This window comes from Protopterus annectens, chromosome 6.part1, assembly GCF_019279795.1.
Source record: "Protopterus annectens isolate FY-2018-M chromosome 6.part1, PAN1.0, whole genome shotgun sequence".
NCBI classification, from domain to species: domain Eukaryota; kingdom Metazoa; phylum Chordata; order Ceratodontiformes; family Protopteridae; genus Protopterus; species Protopterus annectens.
The window spans coordinates 431,978,879-431,998,878 of record NC_056738.1 but is presented as its reverse complement, the minus strand read 5'-3'; the positions used below and the strand labels follow the sequence as shown (position 1 = coordinate 431,998,878).

Below are 20,000 nucleotides of genomic sequence, written 5' to 3'. Positions count from 1 at the left end.
CCCATCATTGCCTCCTCCTTAATCCCCAAAAAACAAAATTACTTTTTGCTCCCACCCAAAAGTCACCACAGATCCACTTCACAATTACCTCTAAGAATGGAACTAGTATTTCCCCTGATACTACTACACATCTCCTGGGCATAACCATAGATCATAACCTCAGCTATGATGATCATATCAACAATACTATAAAAACTGTCAATAAAAAACTAGAATCCCTGTATAGAATCAAACCCTTCCTCACACCGCTAGCTAGAACCACCATTGCCCAGACTCATCTCACTTCTACCCTATTCTATGCTTCTGCCATATATACCAATCTATCAAAACACAATCTTAGCAGGATTGAAACTAGCTATAATAATATAGTCAGATTTGCCACTGGCTCCCCTTTTAGAACCCACCACTGTCTCAACCTTAAACAACTCGGATGGTCAGAACTACAAAACCAACTACTATATAATCAACTTGTAATCACACAAAAAATCTTTATCACCCAAATAATACCCCTGTCCTCCCTAACCTGATCTCCCCATATAAAAATCTTACAACACTACGCTCAGCTAATAAGCTATTAATTTCCAATATTAAATCTAATAATAAAGCTGGGGACTCACTTTTTACCAATGTTGTGGGCAGACTCTGGAACAAGCTTCCTAGAACACTCACATCTCTCTCATCTACACCACTCTTCAAGAAACATCTCAAAGAACCATGGCTTTGACACCAATACATTGGCTTTGTCCCTGCTCTAAGCCTGACTGAATCATACTTTTCCTCTCATTTCTCTTCTTGCTATACCCCTTCCTCCTGGGCTATGGCCCCTCTGCAGCATTAATCAATAGAAGCTAACTTTATACTAGCCCTTGTGTTTTCCTGCCTTTTCTCTTTCTCCTTCTTTGACTTAATGAATGATAATTTTAAAATATTGTGTAAACTTGTACTTGATTGTATCTTAAACCTATGCAAAGACTCTGTACTTAATTGTATCTTACGCAAAGACTCTGTACTATTGTTCATAGAAACAATTTTTATTTTTTCTTCCAAGCATTTTTGCTCTCTAATGTATTTGAATCCAGTCATTTTTTAATTATTGTATTTTGTAATTTACTTATGCTTGGAGCTTTTCTCCCCGGGCCTCTACTGAAAATGGACATGTATCCAGCTAGACTAGCCCGGTCAACAAATGTAAATAAAATAAATAAATAAATAAAAATGTGGCAATGTGATTATCAAAGGAGAGACTGCTGTCCACCTGTGTCCCAAGGTCTCTTATCACACTTTCGGTGTTAAGTAGACTACCGCCTATGTGGTAGTTCATGGGTACAGAGTTTTTACCAAAGGGGATGACAATGCACTTTTTGGCATTGAGCTTGAGGCCATGGCTTTGACACCAAGCATCTGTCTCAGTGAGGCCCTTTTGTAGGATGTCCACATCGTTAGGAGTTTTGATTATGGCTCCCAGTTTGCAGTCATCTGCGAACTTCATTAGCCAAAGACCTTCTGTGTTAGCCTGTACTTCAGAGAAACAGATATCAAACAGGAGAGGAACTAGGACTGAAACCTGTGGTACTCCACTTGTTACTGGTCAGAAGTCGGATTTGGAGTCTGCTACTTTCACAGTATGGGTTGTGTCAGTGAGCCAGTTGGCAACCCATCTTGTGATGGGTCTATATTATAAACTCGAATGCTTACCTTATCGAATCACTAAACGTCGACCTGTCCTCATCGAACTGCATAAACATCGAATGCCCTGAACCGCGAAATTCAAAAAGTCGAACTGTCATACTTGTCCCACCCCACCGCCCGCTACATACTACCTACACAAAAACTAAATAAACCACATACATACACTAACCAAAACCCTACTTCTAACCCTACATTAAATCTTACATATACCACCAAGTATGCACTTAATGTAACCCGCACCCTAACCCTAAGGTCCGTAACTATTGCACATTTACCTTAAAAAGCTAAATCCAAACAAACTAAATAATCCACACATATACACTTAACAAAACCCTACACTAAATCTAACATACATTACCATCTATGCACTTACCTTAACCCGCACCCTAACCCTAAGGTCCGTAACTCTCGCACACTTACCTTACCGAACTATACCGCAGCCAACCATGACGATTCAACGTTTCCGGTTTCGCTCTTCTGGATGATCGATGTTTTCGCGGGTCGATGAGGATGGGTCAACGTTTAGGGATTCGATAAGGTACGCGTTCAAGTTTATAATATAGACCCCTTGTGACATAGGGATTTATACCTAGTTTAGTGAGTTTATCTATAATTCCAGAGTGGGGGATGGTGTCGAAAGCCTTGGCAAGATCTAGATAGGCTGTGTGAACCACTTTACCCTCGTCTACGGCTTTGGTGACTGTTTCAAAGAAATCTATCAGGTTTAGGAGACATGATCTGCCTTTTACAAACCTGAACTTGGTGGGGTCCAGAGTTTGGAGATTACCAATGTCTTTGTTTCTAAGTTCCATGATGATACGTTCAATGGCCTTGCAGACCAGGCTCATCAGGCTAATGGGGTGGTAATTCCCGGAGTCCGTGGTGATTCCCCCTTTGTGGAGCGGGATATCCGTCGCTGTACGCCATTCAGTGGGCACAAAGCCTGAGGTGAGGCTATGATTGAACATGGTGCTTAGGTGGGGTGCCAGTTCGTTCTGTAGTTCGTGTAGAACGCAGCCTGGGATGTTGTCAGGTCCCATGGATGCGGTGTTCTTGGCTTTGGAGAGTGTGTTTTTTTACCTTTGCAGCCGTGATTATAGGAACTTTGCATTCTTCCGGTAAATAGATGGGCCCTTTAGGGATGTAAAGTTAGTACTGAACCTATCTGCCAGGATGGTGGCAATATCTGTTGGTTCTGTATATTTAGCGCCATTGTGCTGTAACTCAGAGCATATCTGAGTGTTACCATTGAGATTCTTGACATAGCTATAGAATGCTTTGTGGTTGTCCTTAAAATCAGTGGTGATTTTGTTTTCGTAACTAGCTTTGCAGGACTTTATAAGGGATCTCAGCTTCTTACTGAGGCTGGCCAGGGAGTTCCTCTAATCATGGGATTTTACTCTTTTTTGCAACAGTTTCTTTCTTCTGTTGTAGAGTTTGTTTATGGCAGGGGACCACCAGATTGTCTTCTTTTTTTTGGAGGATAGCATCTTGGTTCTGTTAGGGATAGCACGATCTATACACTCATGTAAGTGCTTATAAAGTGAATTTGTGTAGGATTCAGCAGTCGTACCTCTATTGTCCATCTGCATGGGTGTCGTGAAGTTTACTTTCATTTATATAAATGTAAGAGTGCCTATAACATAAATGAAAATTTAATAGATGTTTTTTGTTTAAAAGAAAAAAATACCCTCTATTCTAAGTACAGCAAAGATCAAAAGAGGCCTGGACATGCAACAAAGGTGATATTCATGACAACCATAAAAATGGACTACTAAAAGAGGTGCCTTAGAGCAGTGGTCTCAAACTCACAGCCCTCAGACTGCAAGCAGCTCTCAAACCAACATAATCATACATGATGGCTAAGACTATACACTACTTTTCTAGCTACATTGTGTCTGCATTTCTTTTTGTCCAGGAGATTTTTGGCCCTTGCCTGACTTTACTTTGTTCTCATACAGCACAAGTGGTTATCTGAGTTTGAGACCTCTGCTTTAGAAGCTAGTACAGTTTTGTTAACTTATTATAATACATTTGAAAAGATCAGTTTTGTAGTAGCCTATGCTATACGGGTTATAGCCTGCCAAGGATATGACAACTGACCAATATCCAAAGATTAAGGGCACCTTCCATGTATCTTAACTGAAGGACAGCCATATAAAAGTCAATGGTCAGGGCACTAAACCTTCAGAACTTTCTAGCATCAGAGTAAGAGAGTTAAGAGCCCTGTCAATTCGGTGTATGCTAGAAAGAAGTAAAAAAACTATCCACACCCTAGAAAAATATTGACAAAAGAAAGGTGGCTGGAGGGTGTCCCTTCTGCAATACTGATTTATTCAAACATCCACTGGTAAGGTAAGCTAATGTACACAGCTGTATCATGTTTATAATTAGATAGCTGCTGGGTAGATTACCAGAGCTTAGAAATTAAGAGAGGAGGTACGAGGAGTAACAGTCCAGGAGCCCTTGGAGAACAGTCCTAGCAAAACCTTCTCTGTACCTAGAAAAGCAATATAATGTGTAATGTTTTGTAAAAGTATGTATAAAAGGACATGTTGCTGCCTCTAGAATACTTCTAGAGTTCACCCCTTTCCAAAAAGTTACAGAAGTAGTTACATCCCTTGTAAAATGGGCCCTGACCCTGACTGGAACTGACTTGTTATGATGAGAGTAATGGCTAACAGCATGAGACAACCATTTGGAAACTGCCTGTTTTGACACTTATTGTCATTTTTTCTTACCTTCATAAGAAATAAACAGTTGATCTGAACGCCTGAAGGTTTACTTCCGTAAGACAGTATCAGAATTGCTTGTGGACAATCCAGAGTATGTAAAATCCAATCTTTCTTGTTTTTTTTGGATCTGGAAAAAAGAAAAGGAGATGAAAACTTGACTCAAAGTAAACTCATTGCCACTTCAGACATAAATGAAGAATTTTATTTTCAAAGATACCCTATCCTTATGAAAAATGAGATGAGGTAGACTCACCGTAACAGCTTCTAACTCGGATGCTCTTCTTGCAGAAATCAGAATAATGAGTAACACCATTTTCCAAGCTCGCTCTACTGGAAAAAGTGCAAGCTTCTTCAGAATAAAATTAATATCCCAAGAAGCCACCTGTTTTCTAGGCAGATGGCTATGCAGAACCTCTTTCAAAAACTGTTTGACTTGAGGCTGGGAAGAAAGTAGGTAAAATGGTTAACACCAACTACTATGACCTGGCCAAGTCATCTGACACACTACCCCACTCTGGCATTGTTGACAAACTCAGGAGGTTAGGTACAAACCCTTATGTCACCCGAAGGATAGCCAACTGGCTCACTGACTGGACCCAGAAAGTTAGAACTGGGGAGTCCACCGCTACAAAGAGGCAAGTCACAAGTGGAGTTCCTCAGGTATCGGTCCTGGAACCACTCCCGTTTGGCATTTACTTCTCTGAAGTCAAGGTCAATGTCAATGGCCTCTGGCTAACTAAATTTGCAGATGATTGCAAATTAAGAGCTGTCACTGAATCCCACCACTGACACACACAAACTGGTGTCACAGCCATGGACTAAAAATAAATGCCAAGAAATGCATAATATTATCCTTTGAGAAGTCATCTACCCCTAGTAACTATCATATTGACAACACACCTTTCAAAGTTGACCCAGGAGTCAGGGACTTAGGGACACACAGACAGTAATCTAGCCTTTGACCATCATGTGTCTACAATAGTAAGGAAATCATTCAATGCTGCACAACTAATAAACAAAGGTATGGCATTTAGGTCCAAGGAAATCACTGTTCCACTGTATTCAGCATTCATCAGACCTATCTTTGAGTACAATGCCCCCTGTGGTATGTACCTAACCAGACATATCCAACAACTGGAACGTCCACAGAGGTTCCTCACTAAAAGAATGCAGGGCGTGAGTAACATGTCTATACAGACTGCCTCAAGGCCCTATCGCTCAAGTCTTGGAATAAATTAATACTTTTCTTAAAGCCTTGGTTATCATATTTTCAGCTTGGACTGTAACCTCAGGGGACATGTCTATCGCTTGGTCATTACTGGTTTCTCGAGGAGCAATACCAGAGACATTTGTGGTTTGTGGTACCTGGTCTGGCCACAGCAGAGTCACTCATTGGTGTTGAGGAAGTGAAGAAGCTGACTTGACTACTGAAGACTTTTGTGAAACTTTCATCATCTTGTGAACAGAGGAGAACAAAAAATGAAGGTTCAGAGTCTAGCCAAGAAAAAAAAAAATCTGATAACAGGGTACCAGAGCCTTCCACAATTAGTGAACCACTTGACAGGAAATTTAAAGTTTTGAGGTACAAATTTAAGTGACATCCCCCAAAACAAAGTGTAAGCCACTATGCCTAATTCTTTTCATACAAATATACTAGGATTTTACCAAAACTGATTTAAAAACAGTCTCCCCTAAACAGGTACGTGTGAGAAAAGACTGACAAACCACTAAAAATGCAGCTCCTAGCTGAAATACATATTTTTTGTAGAAATGAATGAGAGGTGCCCAGTGCTGGTGAAACTCCAGTTAACCATCAATCACTGGAAGCCCCAAGAGAGAGTGCACTTAGACGGCAAGAAAGATCTGAAGGTTTGGTGGCCTAGCCACTAATTTTGTACAGCTCTTCTTGAGCCCTTCAGTACTTAGGGGACGTGGAAGTTGTCCTAAAACTTTGAATGATAACCAATTATATCCCTGGCAGGATACATTTCATACAGCTTACGTTACTGCAACAGTGATCTAATGATGAATATCTAAACAATTTAATTTACTAGTTTTGACCAATTTTTATTAAGTGAAGCTTCACTGACAAAGCACTGGAGTAAATCAAACTCTCACTAAACTGGGCATAGTGGGGTTACTTTTACAAAGACTTTCCATATAACTTGCAATGTCATTCTCATTCTGTACTACATCATCAGGAAGTAACCAACGTACAATGAGTGGCTGAAGCAACTTGAGGGGGGTGCATCATCTGTGTGTCTCAATGATACATCTTTAGTAACAGGAACAGAAAGTGTTTAAAATGCTTTAACCTGCTCCTTGACATCATTAGTACTGTATGGAAAATGGCGGATACTACACAATCAGTACACCATGCTTGTTTAAGCTGATTTAACTGGCACAATTTACTTGCCTATCTTGACAGTCAGAGACATAAATGAGCTGGCATATGACATATGAAGTTTACTTGATCTCCATTTCTGTTTGGAGTGCCAGATATTTCAGAATGTGATTTACCAAAGTACCCTTTTGGTATTATTAGGTAACTATGTTGTACTTCTTGCAAATAAACAGTACACATTCTATTCAAAGTAACAAACACAAATGTTCTTCATATTATCAGTACACCACACTATATTTAATATAAGTGGATAGCAGTTCTTTGCACAAAAACAGGCCAAAAGAAATCATTTATGGAAGACTGACTCGAAAAACAGTCAAGAAAAAAAGCAGTGCACAGTCCAGGTTCTCTAAAGCATATGAACATTTCCAGTGGTAAACCACAATAAAGGGGGACTGCCATTTATGTACAATGTAACAAGTAGCTTGTTATCAACAGAGGCATTCTGTAGATATCTTCCTGCAAAAATATTCACATGGAACAAATGGTTAGCAGCTTGCTTATTTATAGGTGTTTCTTACTCAAGTCGCGGTGGTGCAGCGGTAGCGTTGTTGCCTCACAGCAAGAGGTCCTCCCATTTGATTCTCAGCTAGTGTGTGGGGACTGCCTTCTGTGTGAGTCTGCATGTCCTCCCTGCGGGTTGAGTAGCGTTCCGAAAGACATGCATAAATGGGCGTGCCTTCGGTAAAAGTTGGGCGTCGAGCTGGCAACTCGGCACTATGAAAATCTACTGCCAATCATTAGCGGACCGGAGTTCCGCTGTGGCGACCCTTAACCGGGAAAAGCCGAAAGACAACAACAACTTACTCAAAATAAAGGTCATGAATAACAATCCATTACCACTTTGGGCAAAGAAATCACAAACAATATGAACTTGATATGGAATAATTCACAAATCCCTAACAGAATAGAAGAATAATACATGTGTCAAAAAAATCACAAAATTTCATTCACTCTGCTGAATACAAACACTCCCAGACCAACCCCAGAAAACACCATAAAATGAAAGTGAATAACTTCTGCATTACAAGTATGTTTACTGTATTAAAATTGTACATTATCTCATTCCAGTAAAGTGCATGAATACAAAAAACAGAGTGATAAGACAGCTAAAATGACACTACACAAACACTGCATTGCTACTAACAATAATGAAGAAATGAAGAGAAAGAAACTTACGAGTAGTTTGGATGTACAGCATGAGCCATGTCAGCACTGATCAAGAAGGACTTTGCAATGGCCTCCTCAAAGGCAGTAAGGTTGTCAGGAGTGCAGGATAGACGTCTTAGGACCATTTCTGAGAGAGATGACATTGCTCCATTAGCACTCTCAGAACCGACCTGAATAAAAAAAATTAGGAAAGTGAAAATCCATTCCTAAACTTATTTCTGCTGCTGTGCCACTAGGAGGACTGTATACTGCATGTAACACACTACTATACTGACCTCTTCATTGTCATACAGAGCGATGACACGAATATTAGTCTCTTTTTCCAAGGAAGATGAATCTTGGCTCGACTCGATCAAGCTCTGGTAGTAAATAGATGAAGGGAATAAGAATGAAATACATGTCTAAGGATTAGCATACAAATTCAAGTATACATGACTATTTTCATTAAGAAAAGCTAATGTGTATGTACCAGAGGTGAACACTCTTGGATACTTCCACTATAAACAGGGCTCCTGGTATACAAAGGGAGAGTTTTCTTCAGCAAGAATAGGAGATTTTGGCAGATGTTTTTTCTGATTTCCATGGCATGATTTATTCTTTTCTGTAAGAGTTTTGGATTATATCATTCTCTAACACACACTTTTTCTAAGAAAATCAGGTAAGATCCAATAATTAAGTGCCTCTTTTCTGTAGAGGCTTGGAAGCTTAGTTGTGGTTATTCGACTTTCTCATAATTGCACACATGTGAGGGGAGACTTAAGGAATCAAGACCAGGCAAACTGAAGGTCATCAGTGACTCAAAGTCCTAACATTCTGATTCTATGCTATACTGACAAATATCACTAGGGGTATTCTGCACCGAGGAAAGAAAAATTTGATTAAAATTAACACGTGCAACTGATATCACCTGAAAACATAGGGAAAAGTCAGAGAAACAATAGGGAAAATTATGCAAACTAAGCAGGATAAATAAAACTTATGTACTCACCATAACTATGCATCTGTAATGTCCATTTTCATTCTTCCTCAACAAATGGGTTCAGATCCGACCCAACTCGGCCACTTTCTTTAGATTCTAGGATCCAACTCTTGAGCTCCTCCCTTACCTATAATGCCCCTGATCACTGCATTACGTCAGATCGAGATTGCTGCTTTTATACAATATCATGAGAAAAAAAATTAATTCAATAGCTATGACAGAATAGAAATAACTGAAAGATCAGGAGCTGAAACAGGAGCTATGGTTCCTAATAACAATTCCGTTAGGTCTTTGCCTAAGATAAGGCTAAGGGGAAAGTGGGAGGTAAGTTGAGGAAGAATGAAAATGGACAACACAGATGCATAATTATGGTGAGTACATAATTTTTATATTTGACGTTGTCATTTTCATTCATTCCTTAATGAATAGGACAGAATCACCAGCTACTATTACCTTGTTTGGCCCTCATGGAATGATGTTCTGGAGCACCGCAGAACCAAATGATGCTCTGTTCCTGGTGATAATATCCAATTTTTAATAAGAAATAAAAGTATGACCATTAGACCAAGCAGCAGGTGCACAAATGTCATCAATGGAAGCTCTAGCCCAAAAAGCAGCTGATGTAGCCATTAACCTAACTGAACAAGCTTTTGTTAGTCTTGGTAAAGTTAGGCCTTTCAAGGAATAAATATAGGAAATACAATCTGTTATTCATTTAGCTGCTGCTGTTTTTGAAACTGGTCTTCCCATCTTGTTCTTGGAAAAGGAGACAAACAATTGATCAGTTTTTCTAAATTCCTTAGTCCTATGAAGATAAAAGCGAAGTTGCCTAGGGACGTCTAACAGATGAAGGGTGTAGTCTCATTTGCTGTCAAAATTTGGAAAGAAAACTGGTAAGTTGATGACTTGATTAAGGTTTGATTCAGAAGCTACCTTTGGTAGAAAGGAATGATAAGTGTGTACAGTAACTCTTTCCTTGAGAAAAATTAAATGTGGTGGTTTTGCAGATAGTGCTTGGAGTTCTGATATTCATCTTGCTGAAGTGACAGCCACTAAAAAGACAACTTTCCAAGATAGAAACTTAAGGTCTATTTTCACTGAGTTGGGTGTACTAAAGTCTGTAGCACCCAAGTCAGATCCCATGGTGGAGTGGGATCTCGAACTGGAGATCTATGCAAAAATTTACCTTTTAGGAAGGCCTTGCATAACTTAGCTGAAGCTAAAGGAGAAGCATTATCTCGGATGTGATAGTTGGAAATAGCTGCACTTTAATGTTGAAGAAACTCACTCCAGTTTGAAAAATAGAGGCAAGGAAATCCAAACTAGCTGGGGCCGTACCTCTCAACCTTCCATCTCTGAAATGAGGAACACTAGCCCTCATAATGCGGAACAAATGGGCAAAATGCTGAACACATACTAACAGCTTACTAACAACTTCAGCTAGGAAGATCGTACAATTATTAAAATATGGTGGTTTTACTCATACAAAAGATCTTTTAATGAATTAACATGATTCTTTTCTATTTACCATGGATATCATTTAAAAAATTCCTAACAATGAATGTGTGACAGAGCCTTTCAATGTGGAACTTTGAGGAATATGACATTTTTAAGACCCCAAATGAGGTACGTTCCTCATAATGAGGTACACTTGAGAGGTATGACTGGAGCAGTGAAAGGATCCAAGTCTCTTTGACAGGCCCACAAAGAAAATCTTTTCCATTTGCTCTCATAAATTTTCCTGGTTGAAGGATTGTGGGATGAGAAAAGAATCTGACGAACTGGGGAGGAAAGCCTGAAACATCTAGAAATCACTGGAATTGAAGAAACCATACGGTCAGTTTGAGGCCTGTAATGTCCAGATGGATCATCCCTGCAGGGTGTGATAGGACATCTGGACAGGGAAGGGGATAGGATCTGTTTCTCCCCTGTTTGTTGATGTCAACAACGTAAATCCACTAAAGGTACAGGACGGCACAACGATATCCCAGCTGGAACAGGTCACAGTTTATTGGACAAAATGTAAATAGTACAAAACAAGAGGTTGGAAACAGACTCAGCAGTGTATATATATATATATAGATTTTATTACTTTTTTTACAAAGTAACATATATAATTGATTCATATTATATTTTATCTAATGTGTTGAATAAGTTTTTAGATACGTTAGTATGTCTTTAAATTTTAAATTTCAAATGTTTTTGGCACCAAAATGGAGTATAAAAGTGTAATTCAGAGAAACAAATGGTGGTTCTGATGAAGTCTGCGTAAGACAGATGAAAACGCTTAACTCTTGGCTACATTGAGTCAGTACAAAACAACAGGTTGGAAACAATTTACATTTTGTCCAATAATCTGTGACCTGTTCCAGCTGGGATATCGTTGTGCCGTCCTGTACCTTTAGTGGATTTACGTTGTGGTCATTGTTTATTCAATCTGTTTGTTGATGTACCACACTACTGACATGTTGTCATTCTGAACAGCAATAGTTCCCAGTGGAAAAGAGCTCTGAAGGGCCAGCAATGCTACAAGCACTGCTCTCATCTGTAGAACATTTATATGCAGCTTGGTCTCTTCTTTGGACCAAGTGCCTTGAACCACCTTTCCCAAGTAATGCCTCCCTCCACCCCAAATGGTAGGAGTCTGTGGTCAATGTGGCTTTCAGGGGAGGGGAGGATAAATGGATGCCCTTGACAAATTTCTTATGAGTGTATCCACCATAAAAGGGATTTTCTGCAAACCTGAGATAATTTTTCTGGATGTCATAGAGACTGTCGATGAAAAGACTGCTAGGGAACACTGAAGAATTCTAATATGGAGATGAGCAGTGGTAGTAAAATTAATGCAGCAGCTACTGACACTAGTGCTTTGAATTTCATTCTTGCTGGGGGAGAAGGATGAGAACAAACCTGACTGACATGCGATTTCAAAGTAAAAATCCTGTTTTAAGGTAGAACAGCTATGCAATTTGACTGTGTCTAGATGAGCTCCTATAAACTCCAAGACTTCAGCTAGTTGAAGTTGTGACTTTGCCAGATTCATCATGATCCCCAGAGATTCAGATAAATGGAGTAGGTAATCTCTGGCCTTTTCCAAAAGCTGCCTGGTCAGTGAGGTAAGTAGCCAGTTGTCTAAATAAGGAAGTGCTCTGAATCCACGCAGTCTTAGATAAGCTGCTACCACTGCCATGAATTTGGTGAACACCCTCAGAGCTGTGGAGAGACTGAGGGGCAGGGCTCTGAAATGGAAGTGACTGGCTCCCAACCAAAAGGGTAGATATCTTCGGAAGCATCTGTTCATTTTGATGTGATAACACACGCCTTGAACATCTAGAGAGCACATCCAGTCTTCCTTCTGAAGGAGAGGTAAAATAGATTAAACTGGGACCATCCGGAATTTGGAATTCTTTACAAACTGGTTCAGATAACTGAAATCCATAATGGGTCTCAGGTCTCCTATTTTCTTTGGTCCTAAAAAGAACCTTGAATAAATTCCAGATCCTTTTTGGTCTGGGGGACCTCCTGTCCAGCAGGTTTTGAATCTTTAGAGCTGCTAACTCCCTCTGATTGGGTGGAACATCAAGGAGACATCTTTTCCTTTGGGGAAGTTGTAAAAAGAGAATGAAATATCCTCTGGATATGATCCATTGCACACATGAATCTTTTATGAAAGGCTCCACAAAGTCATGCAATGGCATCCAGGCATATCTTCTAATGGCATTGCCTGAACCGGCCTTCAGTGAGGAAAGTACAGTTTTGTACCTACCATAAATGTAGATGTTCGAGTGTCTTCACTGCTGCAGTCATTACACTTGGGTTATCCTGCCATCAGGCAGTCCCGCAGTCGGCCAGAGTTCCAAAGTCTTGGTCTGGCGTCGGTTGCTGTCACCTCCTCACCGACATCAGTGCGTCAGGGGTATATAAGAAGCAGCTGATGCCATTTTCTTCAGTTTTTCTTGCCCCAGATGTCAGGTGCCCCAAAAAAGATAGGCAATACATACTGTTTGCAAAACATATAATAAAATAAAACAAAACCTGTAGTAACCAGCAAATACACCACATAAGTAGTATAGTGTAGAAAGTTATAGATAAGACCCAGCTAAGAAAGAGGGGATGGCGGGTGGGTAACCAGGACTGCAGTAGTGAAGACACTCGAACATCTACATTTATGGTAGGTACAAAACTGTACTATGTTCATCGTGTTTCACTGCTGCAGTCATTACACTTGGGTTGAATCCCAAAGCTGAGTCAGGGTGGCTGGTTCTATAGAGGATTTGGTGTGGCTATGAGTCCCTGCAGCACTGCAGTGGCAAAGCCAGCTCTGGATCTAGAGTAAAGAGGCAAGTGGTAATGCTTGGTAAAGGCATGCACTGAACTCCAAGTTGCAGCTTCCAAAATGTCTTTGGTAGGTACTCCTCTAAGGTAGGCAGTACAAGTAGCAGTTGCAGTGGTGGAATGCAGTCTAATGTTTGATGGTACAGGTTTCCCATGCTGTGTGGAGCAGAACCGGATACAGTGTCCTATCCACTTTGAAATGATCTGCTTTGAAATAGCCTTTCCCTGTGATCCTGCAGCATATGATACAAACAATTGTTCTGTTTTTCTGAAAGCTTTTGTTTTGTCCAAGTAGAAGTGTAATTGCCTTTGTATGTCCAAGGAATGTAGAAGTCTCTCCCCTTTATTCTGGGGATTTGGATAAAATGTTGGCAAGTGAATAGTTTGGTTAAGAGCCACACTGGATACCACCTTAAGCATAAAGGAAGGGTTTGTTCTTAAAGAACCCCTGTCTTGGTGGAAAATGATGAAAGGCTCCACTGCCATTAGTGCCTGTAGTTCTGAGACTCTTCGTGCTGAGGTTATTGCCAGAAGCAGAGCAGTTTTCCATGATATATATTTTAATTTTGCTGAACTGGCTGGCTCAAAAGGAGGTAAAGTGAGCTTTTCCAAGACAAAATTGAGGTCTCAAGTAGGTGTTGGTGCTCTCCGAGGCGGTCTTATGTTTTTAGCCCCTCTGAGGTACTGCTTTAGCAATGGATGAGAGAAAATAGGAGGATCTGTGTTGTAATGTGCCAAGATGGCAGAAGCGTGAATCTTAATGAATGAGAAGGATAGTCCTTTGTCCAGCATCTCAGTTAAGTATTGTAGTATCTGAGGAATGTTAGGGACAAGAGGGTCAAGGCTTTGAGCCTGGTTCCAGGCACAAAATCTCTTCCACTTTTCTGAATAAGATTTCCTGGTGCTAGGCCTCCTTGCCTCCAAAATGACATCCATAACAGCTTTAGAGAGAGGTGTTGTCTGTTTGTCTAATGAATCTGCCATGCAGCCAGGTTTAAGGTTTTGAGCTGACTGTGCAGGATCTGATTGTTTTGTTGAGTCAGAAGGTGTGGAATTTGAGGCAAAATCCAAGGTGGGCCTTGAGCTAAGTTCTTTAAGATTGGGTACCAATGCTGGCGTGGCCAGTCTGGAGCAATCAGAATCATCTGTGGTTTTTCTTGTCTGGCTTTTAGGAGTACCTTTGAAAGGAGAGGCAGAGGTGGGAAGGCATAAACGTTTAGGCTTTTCCAGCTGAACGAAAGAGCATCCACTTTCCATGCTTGTGTGTGATAAGTCCTTGTGCAGAATTTTTGTAGTTAGCAATTCAGTGGAGAGGCAAAAAGATCTATGTCCGGGCACCCCCATTTTTGCATTATCATGCTGAGGACTTGTGGATTTAATTTCCACTCGTGAGGATCCATGATGTTTCTGCTTAAGTCGTCTGCCAGAGTATTTTTCTTTCCTGGCAGGAATTGTGCTTGCAGATGAACTTGATAAGTTAGTGCTGTGTTCCACAAGGTCATAGCTTGTCTGCATAGGGGGTAAGAATGAGTGCCTCCTTGCTTGTTTGTGTACCACATTACTGTGGTGTTGTCTGTCTTTACCAGTAATTGTCCTGGATGCAGAAGGTCCTTGAAAGCTGTTAGGGCATTTTGTACAGCCAACATCTCTTTTTGATGGCTGTGAAGATGCATTTGGTCTGTGGTCCATTTGCCCTGAATACATTTTCCTGCCATATGTGCTCCCCAGACATAATCCGAAGAATCTGTTGTTAAAGTCTGCCTGGCTGAGGGAAGAGTGAAAGGCTGACCCTTGTTGAGGTGACATGCCTGTGCCCACCATCGAAACTCCTGTTGTAGGCAGGGAATTAGTGGTATTACTATTTCCAAGCTGTGAGAGTGTTTAGTGCAAACACTTTTTAGGTACCATTGTAATTTCCTCATATGCAGTCTGGCATATGGAATTAGTAGTATGCAGGATGCCATGAATCCCAAGGCCTGCAGAATTTTTCTTGCAGGGAGTTGGGACTTTGTTGCCATCAATTGAAAATACTGAGTCAGTTTGTCCTTGTTTGTCTGGCATGAGATAAGCCATCTGGGCCGTTGTATTTAAGCTGGCACCCAGGAATATTATCTCTTGTGAGGGCACTAGTTTTGATTCCTTTTCGTTTACTGTGTACCCTAGGCAACGTAACAACCTTTTTACAAATGCCAGATGCTTTAGAAGAATGTCCTTGCTCTCTGCTTGAATCAGGCAGTTGTCCAGGTATGGATATATTTGAATTCCTTTTTGTCTGCAAAATGCAATTACTGGTGCCAGGCACTTTGTGAAGACCTTGGGCGCAGTACATAAGCCAAAGGGCAGTGCAGAGAATTGGTAGTGCATTGAACTAGCTATGAATCTGAGGTATCATCTGCAATTTTTTCTGATAGGGACATGCAGGTATGCCTCTTTGAGGTCCAAAGTAACAAGCCAAGCTTTCTTGCCCAACATGGGAAGGAGCTGCTGTAGTGTCAACATCTTGAATTTCGGAACATCCAGGTAAGTATTTAGAGTAGAAAGGTCTAGTGTGGGTCTCCAGGCTTTGTCCTTTCTGGGGACCAGGAAGAGTCTTGAGTAAAATCCTTGTCCTTGTTCCTGCTGTGGCACTGTTTGAATAGCTCTCATGTCCATGAGGGCTGTAATTTGTTTTTGTGCCTCTGCCCATTGATTTAGTGGCAGGTCTGGCATTCCTTTTAGCCTTGGAAAAGTGTGAAAGTGGAACCTGTAACCTTGAGACACAATATTCAGCACCCATTTGTCTTGGGTGATTGCTTGCCAGTTTTGTGAAAAAAGTGCTAGTTTCCCCCCAAGGGAGCTGCCAAAAGGGAAGTGTTTGGCATTGGAAGGGGGAAGTCATTGGGACTGTTTCCTGTAAGGTTGTGACTTGTCCTCACCTCCTCGTGGTCTGTAAGAGCCTTGGGGCTGAGAGCTGCCTCTTGGGCATCTGTATCTGCCTCTTTGTGGCCTGTCTGACACTGGAAAGGACCAATTTTTTGTAGGCCAATTCCTGTTAAATTGAGGTGGCTGTACCTGTAAGAAATCCTTCACTGTTTGCATAGATTTTGCCTTATCCTCCATTTTCTTTAATACCTCTTCTGCCTTAATACCAAATAAATTATCTTGCTGTAAAGGAGCATCCAGTAATTTTGCCTTAACATGATCTGGTAAACTTTGTTCTTTTAACCAAGCATGCCTTCGAATCACAGATCCTGTAACTGCGGCTCTACAAGAAGCTTCTAATGAATCAAAACCACATTGCAAAGTATGCTTTCCCACTTGTTCAGCTGCATGCAATAAATCCTGCATTTCCTTATAATCAGGTTGTTCTGCACTTGTACTCATTTTCTGTTTTAACTGAGACAGAAAATATTGTTGATATTTAAGCATGTGAAACTGGCAATTTAAAGCCCTCACTGCTAAAGTTGCAGAGGTGTAAACTTTCTTCCCCCATCTGTCTAAAGCTCTAGAATCAGTGTCTGAGGGAATTGGATTTTTAGCTGTGGAAGCCTTTACCCCTTTGGGACCCTGGGAAATAGTTTCTGGGTCAGCAACAGGGTTTTTATAAAAAAATTTGTGAGAGTCATGGACTCTGTAGTACCTGTCTGGCTTGACTGGAGCAGGGGGTAAAGAATCAGGATTTAAACTGGATTCAGAGAACACATCATCCACAATGTCCAGCACTGGCGGGATAGCAAGGGGCCTGTGCTGAGGCAATAAAAGAAAGTCTCTGAGCCTTTTCTTGGATTCTGAGTAATCCTGGCCCTCCCAATGGAAATGCTCCCTCATGGTATGTAAAGTTTCCCCAAAAGAGTAATCCTCAGGAGGAGCGGCTGAAGGAATTGATTCTTCAGCACTAGAGTCCTCGTAGGGGGTAAAGAGTATCCCTGGTCTGAATAGGAATCAGAATATATGGAAACCTGGTCAGAGGAATCATAGTCTGTATCCTGCCTAGGCCTTTTATCAGGAGGGGGATGGGAACCCCTGATCAGAGTAATCAAGTCTTCGGCCATTTTGAGCATCTGTTTTTTTAGGCATGGAGGCCTGTCTCGGTAAATGCTGTACTTGCTTCTTTGTCTTTAATGTAGTTTTAGACTTGGTTGTAGTTGCAATGGTAAGTTGTGAAGGTCTGAAAACACCCTCAGAAGCCAATGCCTGCTCAGCGGCTCCAGACCCATCTGAAGGGTTAGTCTCCGTAGGCCCAACACCTTCAGTATCCAGAGGTCTAGGCACCTCCACGTGGGAGTCAGTCGCGGTCTGTGGCTCTGAGGTAGCGGGTATCAGGGGCTGCGAAAGTGCCTCAATGAGAACCAGCGACTGGCCTAGAAGAGGCTTCGTCAGTCTTGGGCCTCGGATGCCTGTCCTTATCCTTATCTTCGTGTTTTTTTGTGAATTCCGGTCATCGGTTGTTCCGACGGAATGGTATAATTAAACCATCGACCAAAGTAATGGCGAGCAAAATCAAACCGACATTTAATAGTGCATTTGTTAAATCTAGCACAAAACCAACAACTAGTGACGTCATGATCTGGGCCTAGGCATGGAATACAGTAAGAATGAAAATCCTTATGAGGTATTTGCTTCCCACAAGAAATACAATTATTAACTTTTACTGACATCGGTCTGATGCAAGAAAAAGTTTCCCCAACGGGGTACTTAGTTTTATTGAAGACTTCGGTTCTGAAAATCGAATTTGATATCTCAGGAGTCGGCCAACCGGCACTTGCGAACTGCTTTTGCTTCGGGCACCGCGCGGCAAGAAAGACTGAAGAAAATGGCATCGGCTGCTTCTTATATACCCCTGACACACTGACGTTAGGGAGGAGGCGACAGCAACTGATGCCGGACCAAGACTTTGGAACTCTGGCCGACTGCGGGACCGCCTGACGGCAGGATAATCCAAGTGTAATGACTGCAGCAGTGAAACACAATGAACATCCTTCATCTGAGTGTGAGATTAACCTCATGGACGCATTAGTAATGGATTTTAGGGTGGCCAGTCATAAGGAAAAAGACTTCTGTTCCTCTGCAGACATAGACCCAGGGGTAGAGTAAGAGAATACCTTGACTAAATCCCTCTGTAACCTACTGAAATGTTCCAGACAATTCAGAGACCATAAAGCAAAGGTTACCAATGTGTACACTCACTTCCCAAACTTGCAAAGCAGCCTAGACTCCCTATTAAGGGGATGGACAGAGAAGCTTTACTCAGCCAACTCCTTAGTGGCTGCTGCAACAACCATGACATTTACAGGAGTACCTTTTGTCCACTGTTGTCTGTTAGAAGAAGCACTCAAAATCTTGTCCAGACATTTGGGGATTGGTTCTATGGAGTCTGGTTCCTTACATGCTCTGCAAAGATGAAGTCTATTAGCTCATCCACAGGCGGGATAACCCAAGACGTAGATGGGCCAAAAGTGAAGACTTCCAAGAACACAGATTCCTCCTGGGAAGGGTTTGGGAAAGACCAACCACCTTTCTGGCAAAGGATCTCTAAGATGTCTCTAAATAAGACATCCTAAGGTGGAGATCTAGGAGACCTTTCCCCTTCATCAAAATTGGTGTATTATATGAGGGATTCCTGTGGAGAATCTAAGTGCCTCCTCTTGCATGCTCTCTTCTGAGGAACCTCTGCAGTAGGATGTTCTGGGAAGTATCACAAGAGATGGGGAGTTCCCTGGTGGAAATTGCTTGGAAGCTCATCTGGGCTGGCTGTCCCTAAGGTGTAGGATGAGAAGACTCAGACACAGCATCCAAAGGTGAAACAGGTCATGGATCCGAAGAAGGGAGAGTTTAAACCTCTCTGGGATGTGAGAATATTCTCTCCACCACCTCAAATGCAGAGGGATCAGGAGAAGCACAGGACAATCCCACTACAGCTAGGAGTCTCGGAGAGGACAAACCCCAGGCCTTCCCAACCCTCAGCTCCAAGGGAGGAGTCAGAGTCAAACTAATCAACAGCGAAGCTCTGAGAGGAAGTGATGGCTCCAAAAACTTCATATTCTAAGTCAACCCCTCAGATCCGATGTCAATGCTTCTGCTCCAAGAGCCATCGTGCTCCAACGTGGTCGGAGCTGAGTGGATCATGGATATTGCTGAAATAAAAGATTAAAACCTTCACATCCAATGGTTCAAATCTTGGGGCTCTCAGATCCAAGGACTCCAAAATGGCCAGATGGATTGAAGAAGGAGCAAGTACAGGCTGGAAAGAAGGTTGAAGGCTCACAGATCTGATGGGCGACAGAGCTGTCAGGACCCTCATCTGGATCTGTATTCTGATGTATTTTCTCATCATCCTATCCACCTCCGACTTGGAAAGACTTTGAGAAGACCTAACAGAAGAGAATGTGGAAGGTGGCGTAGACAATGTTTTGGGGGTCTCTTGTAAGAAGGGAAACCTCAATCCCACAGGCTCTGGAGAAAACCTAGGAGCACTGGGACAAGGAGATTTGGCTGCAGTTGGTATTAGAGCAAAATATTTTAGATCCAAGGTTTTAGAAACCTTCTTGGGAGGCTCTGAAGAAGGTGTGGAAGAAGACCGCCAGGTAAGCATTTACAGTGTTCCCTGGGTTCCTTTGATTTTTGAGAGGGGGTTTGAGCCCCTAAAGAAGAAGTGCCTGTAGAAGAAGCTGCGGCTGGAAGGAGGCCTTTTAAAATTAACGTATTTATC

General features: G+C 41.6%; 1 protein-coding gene across 1 annotated transcript in view; it reads right to left on the bottom strand.

The window, feature by feature from the left end:
* LOC122805613 (aspartyl aminopeptidase) overlaps nucleotides 1–20,000 on the bottom strand; it is a 1,034,351-nt gene that overhangs the window by 346,771 nt on the left and 667,580 nt on the right. Inside the window, exons 10-11 of the mRNA XM_044075861.1 lie at nucleotides 8,274–8,357; nucleotides 8,008–8,168 (exon numbers count right to left, since the gene is read on the bottom strand). Coding sequence (XP_043931796.1) covers nucleotides 8,008–8,168; nucleotides 8,274–8,357 — 245 coding nt within the window. The remainder of the gene's footprint in view (nucleotides 1–8,007; nucleotides 8,169–8,273; nucleotides 8,358–20,000) is intronic.